The following is a 20,399-nucleotide window of genomic DNA, read 5'->3' as shown; positions in this document are numbered from 1 at the left end:
ATGGGTGAACTAGTGTTGCCTACGAGAAAGTTTTCGTCTTATCTCGAAACCGAAACGAAAATTGTCATCTTTCTTGTCTCGTAGGCAAGAAAATTGCAAAGTGTGTGTCAACTTCGGAGCACATCGCTAAATCTTATTTTCTTAATACTCATAAGATCTCATGTGTCTTTGCTCAGAGCACAAAGGTGAAATGAAGATTTGAAAGAATATTCAGAAACAAAAATATAAGTAACCTCAAATAAACTTGAATAAAATCAGATTGTAACAATTTGGTATATCAGGTAGTTTGTATTAACAATAAAGTGAGAGCAGATTACTGGGCTATATATTGACAGAAAAAATACTTTTTTCGTTTCGTCTCACTGAAGTCACACACACACAAAAAAATTCCTTCAGGGGATCTCCTTCTGTATCCGCCATTGGTTACAATATAATTGGCTTCAACTTATTTTCTTGATCAAATCATATACCCTCCCAAACTACTTGCATATGAACACACCAATTAGGAGCATTCACCTTTTTACAAATACCACAGACATAGATTTTCTCAAACTTCCCTATGTTGTTACCTCCCATATGCCTGAAAAAATACATATGGCTCTCATCGCGAAGGCGTTTACATAGCATGGATAAAATCTTTCAAATCAACGCGGAGGGAAAATACGTTTTGGGTTTATCAGCAGTCAATCTGCATTTCATAGTTTTCTTTGTCTTCGGGGACATTGTGAAGCCCATGCGTTTGACCTTGAAAGCAGAGAGACTGAAAGATGCGCATTTTTCTTGCTGCAAAATGACCCTCTGGATGCTGTTGCCAAATGCAGGGCATATTTTAAACGCTTTCAAATGGAAGAAAATCAATTTTTAGTTATACTCTAGCAAGAAAATCTAAAAGTAAACATACAGCATTAATAATAACGGACGAATTTTGAACAGGCAGTTCGCGCTCATGCATGGTGTATGGATATTCACTGCCCCAAAACCAACAATTTTGTCTATTAACAATGCCATTGAGTGAAAAATGCGCTTTGTCACTCATCAACTTGTGGATGAAACCATTGTTTTCTGTGGCCAACTCCTCTATCCGAACTGCACATGCGAGTCCTTCACAATAACCCGTGTGTGTTAACATTTGGATTTTTGTACAGATAGAGATGCAAATAGATTTTCAGAATTCGCCGAAGTGACGTCCTTGCCAACTCCAGCTGACTAGAACGTATTCGTGTTGAAGTTTCTGCATCTTCAACACTGTCAAGCACTCGTTGGATGTTGCCCTCTGAACGGGCCGACCTTAGTCTCCCACGTATTGGCATGTCACTTACTGAGCCCTGTTGTCTGAAGCGTTGAATCATGGATTCAGATGGTTTGGTTCTGACGAAATGGTGGCGATATGCTCGTTGTGTTGATCCCTGCCATAAATCATCTGCCGCACCGTGTCCGTATCTCTGATGCCCATAATGGTGGACACCTACCTGAGACTATATTCCACACATAAATGTAAACGATCTCCCATCCTTCATCTTTAAGTCCGTGAAATATCAATGTGAACTGATAACTAAAAAAAATATTCCCGGTTACATCTTCGTGACTTGACCAACTATAGAGTGTTTTAAAACAACACCGACAACGTTTGAGAGGAGATTCCTGACACCAAGAAAAGGCAAAAGGTATAGACCAACCTGGGTGCACAAATGCTTCCTTTCGGAGTTATAGGCTGTCGAAAACATGAAAAAAATTAACTTTAAAGATACATAGCTCCAAAACTATGTGACCTTCCGTAATCAGGTCAAGACTTCACTTAGGAACTAATATGTACGCTATCCAAAAATACATGTTTCAAAATCCTGCGGTACTCATGCAACAATTTTTATAGAGGATATTTGGCTAAGGGCTTATAATTTGAAGTACTCACCAACTACCTCTGTAAAAACTGTTCCAGAAGTAGCGCAGGATTCTGAAACATGGATATTTGCACAGGGCAAATACTAGTTCTTAAGTGAAGTCTTGACGCGACTTGGATAGGTCCCATAGTACTGGAGCTATGGACTTTTAAAGTTCATTTTTGTCATGTTTTCGGCAGCCTCTAACTACGAAAGGAAGCATTTGTGCATCCAGGTTGATCTATACTTTTTGTCTTACCTTGGTGTCAAAAATCACCTCTCAAACGTTGTCGGTGTTGTTTTGAAACACCCTGTATATAGGTCAAATTGAGAATTTTCACCTTTTTTTGAAGTCAGTTAAAAAGAAAGTTTTGATTTGCAACCAACTATGAATGTGAAAAGAAAAACCACTGAACAACTTGAACTTCATCATCGTAGTCTTTTCCATATTCACTCTCAAACGATTTCCTTGCTCTTCAAAGTTTTTCGACTATATCGTGCAGATACATGTCGTTGTCTGCGAAGAGAACGATGTCATCAGTGAATATTATATAACCATAGTTTACAAACTTTTACGAAATAAAAGGATGCACACCATTGCTCTATACTTTCTTGCTCCTATTTTTCCAAATGAGTCACAAATCATGCTATACTGATAACCTGTATAATAACTACAAAAAATACTTATAAAATTGTAATAGATATTTGCAGAAATCTTTGAAGAAGTTTTTAAAAATTTCGTTTCGAAGGAATCGGAACCTATCACTAACTACTCTTTTGGAATTTTCCAAAAGTGGATTACACTATATTTTAGGATTAGGTTCATTATTATATTTGTTAGAAAATAAAAACGTTTAATGTACAGGTAGATAACGTAGTCTAACTAGTTTTTGCCTCCCGCTGCTTCCTCCAAACTCTGAAACTTATTCTCCACCCTCTGCAGCTGAAATGTTCATTCCTGTCTCGTACCCCTCGCGTTAGCTTTGTCTCTTATCAAGAACATTGGTTCTATGTGGAAATAAAATTGTACCTGGACCCTACACGCTGTGATGCTTGTACCAGGAAAGGAAAGCAGTCGCAAATTCTCTAACTGTGCAGGGTGGTTGAAGCGGCTCGAGTGACATCTGAGCGACGTTGAAACACACTAAGTGATGAGAGATGCTGGCTTAAGGTATTATTTATTTTATATAGTGGCGGAGATCAATAAGAAGATATTGCAACATATTTCAGGAATGGCAAGTTACGTAGATCCGTTACATAAATTGTACAAGTATTCTTGACAAGGAGTAATACATTATGAAACAGAAACACTAGAATAACAGTAAAAGGAATTTTAAATACTAGTTAGTTAGTTAGTTAGTGCTGTTACCCTTAATTTCTATAACTTTATGAAGAACAACTGTAAAAGTTGATTTTTTTATGAATTCCACACTCGTAATACATGACTTTCATCTTTGTGAAATAGGCCTAGCTGTTGTTTGAAAAGATCAGAGAAAAGCCTCATTCAGACTCATCGGCATAAAGAGTTAGCGTTCTTACTTCGCAATCGTAAACTCCTGTGTTCGAGAACCACAAGTGGCCAATTTGACGTTGAATTCTTTTCCAGACGTATTTTCTCAGTTCCACAAAGTAAATGCTAAAAAAACATCTTTGAATTTTACGTCCCACGGTTATGCCGGTTAGGCTAAAGGAGACGGTGATGATGAGTAATGAATGAAATGGTAGAATGAAGAAAGTGTGAGGAAACGGGCGAACCCCGAGGAAACCCACGCACGATGGTATCTTTAAACGCAGGCTCAGGCCGACTCTTCTTCCCAATTTCCTTGTTAATAGTTCCAGCGTTAAATTACTTCAAAACTTTAAAGGAACTTAATGAAATAATTACACTATCAAGTTTATCATCATCATTATTATTATATTAAATTTTGACATGTTCACATTTATATAAAGAATCAATACTTCTTACAAATATGCTTTGCACATTCTAGAAACATTAAGAATCTACAACTAGACAACATTCAGAATCTGAAAGGTAAATCTGTAGCAATTACAGCTGTGCATAGAAAAAATGATCTACTACTATCTACTAGGCTTTTGTTATTACTAAAATTTAAAATAAATGTCTTTGGACATGATTTCGGTATTTATAATGATGTATTATCTTTGCTACAAGGAGATCAAGAGGCATATGCAGATGGTAAAAATTCTTCAAATTATCTTTGTATCTATCTTTCAAATTATCTTTGTAAGGTTGCATTTGCGTAGCTGAGTACGAAATTTTATTTTATTTTATTTCTTGTGATTGGACCAAATTAGATCTTGTTTTGTCAAACAAAACAAAATTTCTACTTCCAGCTTCTTTTAATTTAAAAGAATTTAGTTTCATAATCTGTTGAGTAACACGCAAGATCCACACTTTGCTGCGAATAGAAGTACACCGCAAATTAAAAATAACACGTATGCAGTCAACACAATGTGCTAGTCAAATTTGCGAAAGAAACTCAACACGTACACAGGAGAACTGTCTCATCGTTTTCGTTAACTGAAAACCACAAAAGACATTAACTTCCAGTGTACAATGCTCACTATACTTTTTGTCTTGTCCTTCATTTGCTGTTCATGTTCAACCATTAGTTTACTGGAACTTCCATTGGCTCCTCTTCTGAAATAAAATGAAATGAAAGCTCAGTCAATTACATGCAGAAGTAATAGTAAAAAGTGAAGTAACATTCAAAATAGTTACAACCACCTGCAATGCAAATTTATAATCTTGCACAATTGAGTGGTATTTATTCCTTCTTTGTATGTGTGTATCAAAACTTTACTGTATTCTTTTCAGCCCAGCTCCTTTGCCAACCGTACTAGGATACAAAATGTTATACAATATGAACAACTATTTTGAACATAATTTCATATTTACCAACAAAACCAACTAACAACATATGTTGTCCATCATCTCAAAATTTTATTGCTGATTCGAAATCTTATTTTACATAAATGTTACTTATTGACTTGCTTCTCATCTCCAGACAACGAGGATAGCTGAAAACTATAATGATAGAAAACTTTTAATTTCACGTAAGTAATCTCCCGTGATGGCACCAAAATGATATTAGAACGTAAAATTTTATTGTATCACCAAAGCTGAAGAAAAGTGCTCTCGTAACTGTTTCTCTAGGTAAAGCAATGTTTACATATAACAACTTTTAGCAAATATCCTTTAGAAAGAAATTAGAAACTGTTGTTTATTTCTCATTTTATTTCTATGTCCGCACAAACCTGTGATGAAATAAACACGAGAAACTTTTTGTAAACATTTTATACGGGAATTGAAAATGGTTTATGTGTTTATATAACCACTACATAGTAAAATGAATTTCGCCCATTAGCAAGTGTTCAATTTCATTTGTATATAATATGCTTTCGTATAACTTGTTCATTACCGTACATTACCTATAAATATGAGACTATATACTCTACCTTTTTTACTTCCGCCTGTTCACGGTAAATAATATATATGTTTATCAAAAATAAAGAATAACGATGTCTGAATATTTCATCTACGTGAAATAAGATAGGCTAAGTTACATTTTTCAGTCATTTCACCTTTTTAACGGAACACCTCACGCAACCTAAGGACTATCACTTGGTGATTTCGCTTTCTTCATGAAGCCACACAAAGCCATTCATTTAATTTCTAGATTCTTTTTCTCAAAAAGTATTAACTGTTGCTTGGAATGCCCTACATGTGGCAGCAGAATTCAGTTGAGTTGAGTTGATTTTGAGTTTAACGTCCCTTTTAGTAGCGAGGCTATATGAGACGCGACCTACTGATTAACGTGGAATCCAAACAACATGTGCTGCAGCCGGGAAGTAGAATTCAGTGATTACTAATTCAGCAGAATTCACCAATAAATTTCGCAACGATCTTTCAGGGGTCTGCACGTTTCCAAGCTGGAAGAATGTCAATGGAGGATGATCCTTATCGACTGCCCGTAAATCGGAAAGAGGAGAAACTTGCCCAGGTCAGCGAACTTCTGAGAACGGCTCGATGACTGACGACTGACTCTCCATGAAATTGTGGAGAAGTTAAACATTTCAATTGGCTCATGTCACCAAATTTTACACAAAGACCTAGGGATGTGGCGTGCATCATCAAGTTTGTATAAAGTTTTTCTCAATATATTAAAATAACATCGCCATTCTCTTTCATCACGGGAAAGCAGCTGAAGTGTTTGAAATGATTTTTTGAACACAGCATTCGATCCTGTCATTTTTTATTAAAATGGATATTCTCAGGGGAAAGGAGAGTTATACAAGTATCTCACGATCCTTTCATGTTAAGGAGATGGAATCCAGTATATGAACTCCTCATTGAAAATAAGTTGGCATGTGAACCAAAAACAGCTGAGCCGTTTAAAATGAATTTTAAAACATAGTTAGAACTTGGATTGACCTGGATGCTTATCATCAGCCCTACATTTTAACCATACATTATCTTGCTTTCGTCCAATCATTGTGATTGCATTCGCAAGATCACGGTGACCGCGTTCTCTCTTATATGTTGGATGAACAATATTGTACTGCTGCAGAAAACACAACACAAATATTAGGAAATTTCTGATCTCGATTTAATTCTAACATCATTTAATAAAGAAACTTGAAACCCTCGTAGTTTACCAATTAAAACGGAACATCATTTAAATTTTATTGTTTTTTTTAATCAAAAGATTTAAATAAAAAAAACACTTTAAAGCAAAATAATCAACACACACAATTTTTTTTATTTAAAAAAGTAATTTTTTTCAACCCTGCCAATGGGCAGCTGGACAATTTTCGCTTGCCTCAAAATTTGAGTACCACTTCAAACACAGTGTCTGCTGGGATGACCTTCACCAAACTTACTCCTAAAACTTCGTTAGACACTAATAATAGACTCCTTTTTGTCTTTGTTACTGTCGTTCTAGCGGTAAAGTGGTAACTATACATTAGTGACTGATATTACTTTCATGTATACGTGTGTTAACAAACCCCCGTGAGTTATTCGTATGTTTGTAATCGGGAAGATCATTATGAAAAACCCTATATTCCACTGACCTCGTCAGGCCCGTATTTAGGTATTCTGTTCTCTAGCACAGGGCGGCAAAATTTTGGATTGTTTTTGAGATTTACTATAAAGTAATATTTAAACTAGCAACACACAGAGTCCCAAGAGGGAGAAAATATGTTAACGTGTTAAATTCGCTCTAATTACAATAGTTACTGTTTAGTTAGCTTATCTCATTATTTTTAAATAGTTATTCCTCGTCAAGGGGTGAGGAGGAACTTGGACACCATGAAAACTGATGCCGTTAAACTCAGGGACATCGAAAACTATGAATTCAACACTAATATCTGTCGGTTTCGATTACTTTTAAAATCTTGCCACCTCCTTGGGGAGTGGAGTATGACTTTGAACTTGAACTGGATTAAAACTGTCATTATTTATTTCAGCAAACCGAAAAACTATGAATTCAACTCTCATATTGGTATTTTTCAATTATTTTTAAAATGTCCCCATGTTATTCTTATGGGGACTTTGCATCCCCATATCTCAGCTCAGGTGTGACGTAGATACCTGAAACAGGTCATCTGGATCGTCTCTCTGAGAGCTTTAAATCATATTAAAATCTCATATTTCTACCTATTATGGTCTTCGAGTTTACCTTGAAAAGCGTAACACAAAGACAGCTTATTGCATTATTATTATTATTAAGTATTCTGACTTTTGGCAGGTCCTGGGACTAATTAAGTTTTTTTTTTTTTTTTTTTTTTTTTTTTTTTTTTTTTTTTTTTTTTTTAAGTTTGGGCCTGGAAACGGTTTTTCCATGTTTCTCAATTTTCAGCTTCTTCTTTTAACTCCCAATATTTACTTCTATTTTTCAAATCGTCGATTGTGGTGTTCTTCCTATTACTCGTTTTCCTCCCATTCTTTCCTTCTATGGTGGTATGAAGAAGACATTTACTTCGCAAGATTTGTCCAATCCAATTAGCCTTTCTACGAAGGATGGTGGCTAGAAGCGTCCTCTTCTCTCCTATTTGTTTTAAAACATTTCGTTTGTTACTCTTTCTGTCCATTTTATTTTCTCTATCTTCCTCCATCACTAGGGTCCACCACACTTCGAAGCTCTCTAAATATTTCTTCCCTAACTTCCGTAATGTCCAAGTCTCTGAACCATACAGTCCAATATTCCTTATATAGCGCTTGACCAATTTTTTCCTTAGTACAATATTAAGGCTTCTTGGTAAAAGTGGCCTTTTCTTGTTGAATGCTTCTTTGGCAATGGCAATTCTCGACCTGATCTCTTTGCTGCAGTACGCGTTTTATATAGATGCTATTAAACCATTACTGACGGTGAATAATGTAAACAATTATTTTTCTTATCACTTATTACCAATAATTATTGGTGTCTCACAGTGACGTCCACCAATGGTCACCTACCTTCGGGCAGAACACCACATCATATCATCATTGAGAGGATTAGGCCAGTTAAAATTACGTTGTACCTTTCGTAACTTGTAATACCTGAACTACTACTCAACAAGTGGCTGGTATCTTTGCAAAATCACGGCTTGTTTCCTTGTTTGAGACATAAATTTGTGCGAGGGGTGGGGGTGGCAAATTATTTAGAACACAAGGGCGCACAATATATCAATCCGGGCCTGCACCTTGTATGCACACATGTTAGGATCACTCAAGGTTAATCAACTAGGACAGAGAATAATAATAAAAATATTCTTACCCATTTCATTGAACATGAATTCATCTTGGTATTCTTTCAAGAATTGGGTAGATCGGTTTTCATCTAAAAACAATGAGTACACTCTCTTAACATCATCAATATTTACCTGAAAAAATAAATATTTTAAATAAACTTATATATAATCAATAGGAAATAGTTTTTTAAAGAAATTTAAGAAGTAATTGCTCATTTATTAAACAAAATGATTTATTCGTTTATTGCTTTGATATTTGAAATTCTCTTACTAAGCCATTTCTCTGATACCTAACACAAAATGTTCAATTATTAGTGTTCGGGCAATACAGCGTTTCACTTGGTTGGTTGGACTGTAACTTCCTTTTTCAGCACTAGACTGAGGATATGTGACTCATAAACTACAGCGTAACGTGGAATCCGAACCGTAAGTTCTAAGTATGAGACCGGAAATCCAGCCGAGGTCCCATATCGAAGGCGAGTATGCTATTACATAGCAGTGAGAAAGTTTAGTGTAGCATTAGCGTCCACCACATTGAATTTGATGCCATGTACTCAACCCGATTGATTTAGCAAGGCTGCTGCCATTTAGCAACAACAACAGATATAACAATAATAGTTAGGTGCAATGCAGATATAACAGATGCTGCAATGTAGATATAACAATAATAATAAAATATTACCGACTTATCAATTTGCATACATACACACACATAGATGAACTATATGGAGTTTAGAACCGCCATTTGAATTTTAAGTGTTATCATATACCCAGAATAATTTGTGAGATTATGGGAAGTCTATTGACACCTCATTCATTGAATTCTACTACGCTGTTTAAGTTCTATGTAGCAATAAAGAAATTTACCAACATACACGTATATGCACTTACAAATGAAAAACACCACTCACTGCTGACGATTGATAAAAAATGGATGCTTACCTCTGTGCTTTTCCTTTTTCTGCTAACTAGTCCCGCCGTTGTGATCAACTGAATGGCATAGCGCAAGGAAGTTTCAAGAGCAATCCGTGTTAAAACAGTTAGGGCATCGTCTGACATTTCACAATCCTCCTCTTCGCACCTTTAAATGATCTTTCTATTAGATATTTTCGTTAGATACAAACTTGCACTTCCTATTATATATATATATATGCTTGTGCAAAAGTTAAGAATAATGTGGTAACTATTACACAAACTTGCACTTCCTATTATTTATATATATGCTTGTGCAAAAGTTAAGAATAATGTGGTAACACACAGAGAACCATCCAAATATTGGTGGTAAGTGAAATTCCCGATGGTAACAGACTGAAAAACTGTGAAGAATAGCAAATAACAGCCAACAGGAACAAAAGTGTACAGTGTAGTATTCCACGATAAAAGGGCTACGTATAGAGACATCAATAGAGTGTGTGTGATTTCCGCTCACTCCACAACACGACATGCCTACATGCTGAGAATGAAATTATCAATAAGTAGCAGTGTTAAGGCTAGCCGTTCTTGGGTTAGTGTCTCTCTGAGTTAGGGAATGGATCTTGGGGCCATATGACGACGTCAATTTGTCTACCAAGCTTGCCTCATGCACGTTCTAATAGGTTCCAATCTGGTGATCGACTGGGACAATTGAATCATCCAATGTCTTGCGTTTCAAGGTATTTATCCACTAAACCAGCTCGATGGTGACATGAATTCAGGGCCCAGTACACTCAAAACAGAGGAACAAGTTGATCCGGGATGTCATCCCCCTACCATACACCTGTGATGGTACTCCATGTGAAGACATGCAGGGACGTTCATGACCTCTGAATGATTCCATCACCCTTGTAATGGTCCAGTTCAGTAATGTTCCAGGCTCTCTCCAAAGGAATACCCGTCGGGAATCACAAGTGAGACTTAACCGGGATTCATCTGTGAACAGGACATGACTCCATTGCTTCTGAGTCTACGTGTGATTTCTCTGTACCAATTCAAATGGATTCTTATTTGCAACAGGATCGCTGAAACACATCTTACTAATCGTCTTGCATATAGATGTCCCTCAGCTGACCGAATGTATACTGTAAACCTTGAAATGGTGGTCTTTGAAGCAGCTGCAAGATCTCTACCAAGATCTGAAGTGCTGTTGTCTATTGCGCCTGGCTGTTAGATGTAACAGTCGCCCCTTTAGGATAGAAGTACTCAGTAGAATGGAGGACGGTATGTCTTCAAACCTCCGAAAGACGTTTGCACCCTGTTGGAATTATCGCCAGACCCTTTAGATGACACTCTGTAGACACCGAGTTCACGTGACATTTCCAATTGGGTCTGAGCCCTCGCTGGTAATACTTCAACACATGCTATATGCATTTATGACTGTTTCCAACAACAACTTTTATGCAATCTCAAATTATTCTTAAGTTATTTATATACAGGGCTCATAGTGGTCTGGTCTCTTGTAAATAGTTGAAAAGTTGCCAAAAGCACACGAAAAAGTGACCAAAATCTCATCATGTCCCCTTTTCTCTTTGTCAATTTCTCCATCCTCCATCACCTCTCTCTTTGTTTGTTGTTTGCTTTCATCTTTTCTCCTTTTCTTCTTTTTGAACTTCCTCCTTTTTTAGGTTTTCTAAGTATGCTTTGTAGTTACGGTAAGCAGACTTAGCAGATGTAAGAAGCTTCTGAGTAAGTGGAATCAGTTCTGGCCTATTTCCGAATTTCTTCATCCCAGACATTATATTTAACTTCGCATTGAGAGTTTTCAAAGCCATGAAATATTAAATTCATCACCTACTCTTAAGAAGAATATACAAGAAGCATAACACGATACGAACATGATGAACCACACAAAAACATACACACACACACAACGTTGAGCGGAGCGTTAACTATTATGAGAGAAAACTGAAAGTCTATTATGACAGCAGAAAGAATAGACACAGAAGGGTTCTCAACCCCACCTTGAGAGCTTAAGCATCCACTGTGCTTTAGAAAGAATAAAAGCTGAAGTGAGAATAAAGCTGACTGTTTCACATATGGCAGCAAGTACTGAAGCTTTCAGAAGACTAATGAGTAACAGGTTTCTGCCTTTTTCCATTTATTTTTATACTTTTCTTAGAAAACTGCCAATGCAAAACATAAATCACACGAAAAAGTCACTTTACCTCCCAAAAAAGTAGCTTTTAGTGACCAACTTGAAAAAAGTAACTTTTAGTTAAAAAAGTGATTCGCTATGACCCCTGATATATATAAACTAATGCTATTATTTTCGTAATTATTACTGAGAATATTACGGTAATTTATAGCAAAAAATGAAATAAACCTACATCTTTGGGAAGTCTTATATAAGAAACCAATCAACGGAGCTTGTAGACCATAGTTGTATAAAATAACTGAGAGTTTAAACCTGATTATTGTCTTTTATTTCTTTATTTTTCTTTTGTCAATAATATTTCGAACACAATATAAGTATGCTTGTTACTTTTGAACTGGAAAAAACATATAGATGAATGTACTTCAAAAGGGGAAAAAAAAAAATCTTGCAATCGAATTCTAGGTCCTAAATTCAAAGAACCTGAAAAACGTGTAGGCTACCCCTATTACTCACAAACTTCAAACAAATAAATAAATAAAAAAAAAAAAAAAAATAAAAAAATAAAAAAAATAAAAAAAATAAAAAAATAAAAAAGTATTTTCTACATATATAATAAAAACCTATGTTGAAACCTATGTTGAAAATTCTTGGCATAGATACAAAAAAAGGAAAAATATATATATACGTAGGAATTCTTTGAAGTCTCATATGCTCCTACGTACGTAATGGCACATACATACATATGTACAGAAGAATACTGTAAGAATTCACGAAACTAGACAAAAAAGGAACTAAATTTATTTCAAGTTTACCAGAATACTTTTTTCATTACAAAAAATTCCTTCCATTCAGTTTGATCAAATTTCTAACTTTTACTTGTTTTAATGGTTCTGTATTAAAAACAGGAAAATTACTGAAACACTATTTTTCTTCTATAAATACTTGTAAAACTACATTTACCTTATTTTCAGTATCTCTTTCAACTCCTTTTCCTGGTACGGTGACGTGCTGATGATAATCATTCGATCCAACAAATCTATAGGAATGCCATGAGGCGACTTGTAATTTGTTCCTCTTATTCTTGTAATTCCACGGTTAGTTGCCATAATTACTACAGGGGCCATTTCATTCTCAAGAGCTCGGTTCAGGAATGAAAAGCATTCTATATCCAGCATATGAACCTAAGTGGACAAAAATTAACAAGCTCTCAGATCTACTATTAATTTTATTTTTCAAGTATTTTAAATCAATTTGCGAAGTTAGAAACAACATTTAAATTTGCACATCCAAGGCTGGATATTCTATCGGACAAACATTTCTCTATGTAAATCACAAAATACCTAGATAATTAAACATTTCTACTCGTTGGTTGATTTGATGTTCAGTATCCCTTTCAGCAACGAGATTACATAAGACGTACACCTATAACTTAACGTGGGATCCGAACTACCTGAAGTCCAACAAGGAATCGAACCTCGATCTTCTGTGCAGGAAGTGTGTACCCTAACCATATAGCCACAAGGAAGCTCCACTTCCATTTGTATTTTCCACTAGAAATGTTTTCGATCCTAAACGCGTTAAGATTTCAAAGCAGAAAACTTAATTCGAGATAATTTTTAGACGGAAAAATATGTTTAAAGAATAAGCATAAATATCAATGTCAACAAACTCTTTGATGTTGACAAATGCTAAAAGAGATAGAAGTCAACTATTCTTTAACATGACAGGAAAGTAATTATTGTTAATGATGACTGATGATGAGTACTTTTTTTTAATATACTGGGTGTATCAAAAGTCCGTGACCATACGCTAACCCCGTTAAGAGTGGATACGAAAAAAAAAAAAAAAAAATGGAAAGAGAGGAAAGTTGTTGGAAACAGATGGTTTTCAATCTAAAGAGGTGAAATTTTTCCAAATCGAACCAGCCATTTTGGCTAAACACGTCAGGTGCCCTATATTAAATGAAATTAAATGAAAAAGTTTCCAGTTCAGCAGGTTGTTTGAATGGAACGTAAGCGCACGCAAAAGTGACAATAGATGAGCACATTATTGCGTGCAGGACTCTAGAAAACCTCAAATTCGTTTCCCAACAATGCTGGATTGCTGTTATTCTCCTGCTGTACTGGCAACATTGCTTTTTCATTTAACATAGGGCGCCTTATCAATGTGGAGCCTAAACGGCTGGTGCGATTGGAAAAATTCCATCATTTTAGACTGAAAACCACCTGTTTCACATTTCCAACAATCTTCCTCTCTTTCTATTTTTTCGTATCTTCATTCATAACGGAGTTAGGCTATGGCCTCGGACTTCTCATACCCCTGGCATATCTTAAAAAAGACTTGTCTGCTGCCTACTGCTTAAGGGCGATGAGATTACTAGTTGATTCTTTTACAGTTGTCGACATAAATATATACTATTTCATATATGATCAGTATATATAATACATTATTTTATTTTCTCAATGACTGTACCTAGAAAGAGAGTAGGCACAAAATTCAGCTAGTAATCTTCACTATCTTCCGTAGAAGACAGTACAAAAGATGAATTATTGCTTTGCCTACTACCCAACACTACTAACACATGACAATTGCAACGCCCGAATATTAATGTTAATACCACACAAATATTACGTCCATCATTATATAGATGTTACCATTATTTGGTAACTATCTGCATGTGGTCTCTCTAATACGTGAACTGAGCTAATAGGGAGACCTTGAGTTGAAGACAGACCATACGCACTTGCTATGTTGGCAGGGAACCCATTGAAGTGGTAGTAACCGCAAGACAGCTGAGGAGAGCGTACAGTTTGGCATTGGTTTTGTGATGTCCTGTTTTTGTTCGTGTAGACGATGGATATTAATGACCAGATAGAACAACGAAACAACATAACATTTTTTGTGAAACTTGGAAAAAGCTCTCAGAAAATTCATGAAATGTTGAGGGCTGTTTATGGAAATTGCGCACTGAAGAATACAGCTCTTTTCAAATGGATCAAGCGTTTCAGTGAGGGTCATCAAGACTGCAAGGATGAGGTAAGGCCAAGACGACCGGCGACCTCCTGTGTTGAAGACAATATTGATCCGTAATTCGATCACAACGCTACATCACCATCCCTACTCAGACTTCGCCCCATGTGATTTCTTTTTGTTTCCGAAATGTAAAATGGTCATGCCGGGGCGGCACTGGGACGACGTGAAGACGATAACACGTGAACTGACAAGGCACCTGAAGAGCTTGAATTCTGATGACTTGAAGGGGTGTTTTCAACAATCGACAAGGAGGTAGGACAAGTGTATTGTAACAAATGGGGAGTATTCTGAAGGGGATAAGATTAATATACCATTACTTTGTAAAATACAGTGTTTATGACACCAGTTCGCGTATTTATTGGACAGGACACGTATAATGATTGCAGCAAAATGAACATGTTTACAGTGAAATCTGCTTACGTTTGTCACATTAGTTCCACGGATGTATTACCAAATAAAGCAGATGGTCTATTGTAATTGCGAGATTAACACGTTTTGATTCAGACAGTAATTTCTAACACAAAAAATTGTAATTCTGACAGCATTCGTAAGGATTTTGGGTCAATTTTTGAGACAGTCTCTGGAAGGCACTCTCGGTTTTTGTGAATAAAAGTGTACATATATGTTCCTTCGGAAAGACTATGGTATTATTTTAACATCAATTATATCTTAATTGCATTGTTATTATATTACACATGAATGAAATCAAATATAAAATCATTTTTGCGTGTACCACATGTGCATTTCTGTAAATGACAAATGAGGTTTTCAGCCTACATGCGATTTGTCTTTGGAATTTGATGGAATAAGGAGAGAAATTAATTAAACTGAAAAGAAAAACCTGCATGGCAACTCTGAAACCAAATAATTCGGCAACATTGTAAGAGAATGTTTAGATGCTATCTCCGTTAAAATTTATTTCACTGGGATTACCTATACGTGGGAGGGATCAATGTAGGTTTGCCTATTAATTTTAATCCCTTTTTCTGTCTTATCCTTTCACAAACCTGAAAACGAACTTAATTTCAGTTTGAAACGCTGCTGTTGTCTACAGGGATTTAAAATGGTAAATCTAAGTATAATTCTACGTATCATAACAAATAAAATTCTTGGGAAATAAACAGCAACTGACAATTACCTCATCAATAAAAAGAACTCCTGGAACAATCTCAGCTTTTCCTTCTTCCCTCCATTCAGCAACTTTGGCGTTAATTTGTTCGCGGATCTCCCCTTTGATCTCTCCAGTGTCACCTGCAATCACATATTACATAATAACATTCAACGAGTGAAAAAGTCCTACTGGGTGCGGAATCTAAGCAAGGTTTTAAGCTTACCGTGTCGGTACACGACCCCTACCTTACTCAGCCCATTCGCAGAGCAACTATATTTTATTCTTGAGGTAAGTATTACGGCGTTCAGAAAACATTTGGACATCCCACTACATTAATGATATATCGTGTAAGAGAACATTGATTGTCTCCACCGTTTTTCAATGCATACACAAATTACATAATTATACTGTAACATCTTTCGAATCATGTATCATAATGTACAAACAACAAACATCTAATTAAAGATAAAATATTGTGCTCATTATTCCGTTGAAAATAGCCAGAAAATTTCACCTAGTCGACGACATACGTGGCCTTCATTATCCCTGTGTAAAAGAACAAAGAATTTTAGTTAAGAAGATAAATTTTGAGGTTTTCCTGCTTCCTCTAAGTCATATTATCTTGTCATTTTAGCCTTGGTAATGACGGCTGCGTAATGTCATCGAAATGACTGAGAGTAAATTTTTTACCTGTTTTTAGGTACAACATTTTATCTTACATATATATGTCTTCCGTTTGTACCTTATCATACTGATAAAACTCATTTTATGAACATTTCAGGCCTATTAGATCTATGGAAGTCTTACATTAACTTCATTTCTATGTTTAATTTACTGAATAAAAGAATCGCACCAAAGTGACCTCGAATTTTATCATGGACTTGAGTCCCATCAGATTATCTGTCTGCTCTAAATAAACTAATATCTGAAATAAAAATAATTAATACAAGATCTTCCGATAATAATAGGAAGATGTTGTTTAACTTCACTTTATTCAATACTTAGAACATAACAAACTGATACCACATGGACATTAGATGTTTCCAGCGTCTTAATTACGAAATTTAAAACAAATTTACTAAAATTTTAGACTTATCAACAATTGTTCATACTTGAGATTTGCCTTATTTGACCTCATACTGCACGTAGACTAATCGAACTTTGTTTGACTTTCTGTCAGATTTTTTAGAGTTAAAAACCAAGAGGAAATTGAATGAGAGGCACATGGGAGTTAATATGAAAGTGCTAACAGAAAGACAGCGAAGATTCAGCATCTTAAATGAGTGCAAATAAAAAATACACATTACATGCCCTTATGCATAGTATAATTTGACAAATATTAATTATTTACTTTTGATGACCAGCACAACTAGTTTAGCAACGCAAGTGTGTTATACAAGATTTTACTTATTAATATAAATCAGTGATGGCCAATTTCTCACGCACCGAACAAAATAAGAACCAAACCTACGGTTCCTTTTCAACCGACATTTCCCCTTCCCTAAGGTCAAGGTTCGCTAAATGTACGTAAATCATATGTTTTCTGATCTTTTCTCCATATTCTGCTTCTTGTTTTATGTGTCGGCCAAGTAGATCCTAAGGTAAGAACATCTGAGGGTAATTATATGGACGATAATTTGCATTTTCATGTAGAATGGATTTCCTAAACAAAAGGTAATGATTTCACCGCTAAAAAGCAACTCTCGAGTCAGATATATTATGGTAATCAGCTACATATTTACTGTTACGTCTTTTTAAGAAAGCATTTTGAATTTTTATTTGCAAGCCAGGTAAAACATACTGGCAGATGATGATTCGGTCCACGGGCCACATTTGACCATCACTGTTCTAAAAATAACTAGAGACCTGAATAAAGCTCTAAAAATAATGTCCAAAAGTAAACCAGCTAAACAAACCTAAAGAGTCATCGTAAATAACTAGGAGAAACGTATTTCTTACAGAGCTACAAATTAATCCTCCATCAATCAAATCTATAAATTGTTATTGGAGCTCCCTCTAATATATTATGTCGAGTTCGTTTTGGAAACTTTCTTTGATTCTAACTGAAAATAGTAGTCAGAATTACCGCACACAATATTAATATTACGAAAAATCTTTCTAAAATGACTACGCTACGTCAAGTAACTACTAGAGCGGTTCAATAAGTAACGCATAACTATTTTTTACGCGATATTATACGGATCTGGGATATGAAAATTGAAACAGAAAAACTTCGAAGATCGCACTGTAGTCGGCAGTGTTTCGATCAAGTGTGCCTCCAGCAGCAGAAGCATGAAAAACTGGGCAACGACGATGAGTAACAGTGATCTACTCGCGTACAGCAGAGAGCTGTAGTTCAATTTTTCTATGCAAAAGGACAAAATCCGAGTGAAATTCACAGGGAAATGGTACAAGCGTATTGGGAAGACTGTACCGTAGCAGCACCTCCAGATGATGTAAACTCTTTAAAGGGGTCCATGTTAATCTTGAGGATTTGCCATGCTGGGCGTCCAGTAACAGCATCAAACACAGCCATTGAAGAGGCAATTTGTAATGACGGCGAATCCATCTTCAGACACTGTAGAACATGTTTAACATTTCGTACGGTACAGTGTATATGTGCTGCATGACAAACTGAAATATTGTAAAGTGAGTGCTCGGTGGGTGCGAAAGAGACTACCATAAGGGAAAACTGAACCACCTGGTATAGGACGAGAGTCCTGGCTGTCCCACTACATGCTTGAAGCAAAGTGTACACAATGAAAACATACAGATTCCTCACCAAGGAAGAAATCCAAGGTGACTAAAAAACTGGGACATGATAGGGGTTCTACTAATGGATATTCTAGATCGCGGGACCAATGTGAATGCTGCATCGTATGAAACAACATTTGCAAACTTTCGCTCTGCACTTCGTGACAAACGCCCTAAAATTAGTGCTGAAAACATTAAACTCTTTTATGACAATGCTCGCCCCCATGTTACGGCTTCTGTTCTCGAGAAACTCGAGAAGTTTGGGTGGAAGTTGCTTGAGCATGCACCGTACAGTCCTGATTTGGCACCTTCAGATTATCGTGTTTATGACCCAATGAAAAAATTGGCTGGCCAAGGTTTCAACAACAATGACAACGTCAAATCAATTGTGCGAAAACAGCAATACAGCCAAAAGATGGACTTATATCAACCTTTTGGAAACTTGTGACATGACAGAAGAAATGTGTTGAGACTTGGCAGCTAGGTTGAAAAATAGCTTTAATACAGGCCTTTAATTTGTATATATTCTTGGTGTGTTATCTATTGCACTTTCTTCTACGTAAGTTGTTGTGCGTTACTTATTGATCTACCTCGAATATTGATTCAATACAGTTATGTAATATGATTAACAGTTTACATCAAACACATGCGTATATACTCTAATCCAGGAAGCAATTTTATCACTTTATGAATTGTTCACACTGTTAACATACCCGAAAACAGCGCTAGAAACCCATGTGTTCTACTGTTGATAACGTCTACTTCATGTAAGGTAACTGTATGTACGACTTCTTTCCTCTTTTGCAGTTCTCCTTCTGGGCACTGTACAAACCTTGTTTGAGGTCCTGTAGCATCATAATCACGAGCGCGAGTGAAAGATCTTCCAAGTCTTGTTATTTTACCTGTTGCTTTGTCTATTGTGATTACATCACCCGCCAACACCTACAATGTAAAAATCGTTAAAATTAGGACTAAAACTATGGCAAACACACACTGTGCCGTGAAAGAATTGAAGCTTTTCTGGCAGCATAGGCTGAAAAAGTTTTTTGAAGAAGAACTTCTCAAAACGTTAATGTATTCATTTTTACAAAATATTTATTTGGTCTAGGAATTAATTCGTGCGGGTGGACAAGAGATGGCGCAACGAACGGAGCGTCCCACAGTTCCGTGTATCCACACATGTGTTGCAAACCCCTGTCATCGCGTATCGTTCGTAGTATAGGGAAGTGGATTAAAGCGTCAACAACACCAGTTTGTAGTTAAGTGAACATGGCGCAATTTGTGCCTGATAAAGTGTTTTTGCGGGGTGTCCTGCTGCATTACTTTAACATGCAGAAAAGTGCGACTGAAAGTCATCGTATTTTGGTGGAAGTGTATGGTGACCATGCTCTAGCTGAGCGAACGTGTCAGAAGTGGTTTGCACGGTTTAGAAGTGGTGATTTCGGCTTGGCAGACCAAGAGCGAGCTGGACAGCCAAAAAAATTTCAAGACGAAGAATTGACAGCATTGCTCGAGCAGGATTCGTGTCAAACGCAGGAACAACTTGCAGTAGCATTAGGCGTTGATCAAACAACAGTCTCCAAACGCTTGAAAGCCATGGGAATGATTCAAAAGATGTCACATTGGGTTCCACATGAATTGAAAGACAGAGACGTTGAAAGACGAAAAACCATTTGCGAATTGCTGCTTCAACGACAGAGCAGAAAGGGGTTTCTGCATCGAATTATTACGGGTGATGAGAAGTGGATCCATTACGAGAACCCTAAACGAAAAAAGGCCTGGGTGAAACCAGGTGAAC

The 20,399-nt window shown here is 36.2% G+C and overlaps 1 protein-coding gene across 1 annotated transcript in view; it reads right to left on the bottom strand.

Annotated features, from left to right (window-relative positions):
• Positions 1-3,771: 3,771 nt before the first annotated feature.
• The window catches only part of rept (RuvB-like helicase 2 rept), a 53,459-nt gene continuing 36,831 nt past the window's right edge, over positions 3,772-20,399 (bottom strand). The window contains exons 6-11 of the mRNA XM_081728515.1: positions 19,315-19,543; positions 15,875-15,987; positions 12,664-12,884; positions 9,576-9,714; positions 8,660-8,765; positions 3,772-4,539 (exon numbers count right to left, since the gene is read on the bottom strand). Of these exons, the coding sequence (XP_081584641.1) occupies positions 4,508-4,539; positions 8,660-8,765; positions 9,576-9,714; positions 12,664-12,884; positions 15,875-15,987; positions 19,315-19,543 (840 nt within the window). The 3' untranslated portion in view covers positions 3,772-4,507. The remainder of the gene's footprint in view (positions 4,540-8,659; positions 8,766-9,575; positions 9,715-12,663; positions 12,885-15,874; positions 15,988-19,314; positions 19,544-20,399) is intronic.

Source organism: Thermobia domestica, chromosome 10, assembly GCF_964235325.1.
Source record: "Thermobia domestica chromosome 10, izTheDome1.hap1.1, whole genome shotgun sequence".
NCBI classification, from domain to species: Eukaryota; Metazoa; Arthropoda; class Insecta; order Zygentoma; family Lepismatidae; genus Thermobia; species Thermobia domestica.
Note: the sequence above shows the minus strand (reverse complement) of the source record. Positions and strands in the feature narration are given on the sequence as shown.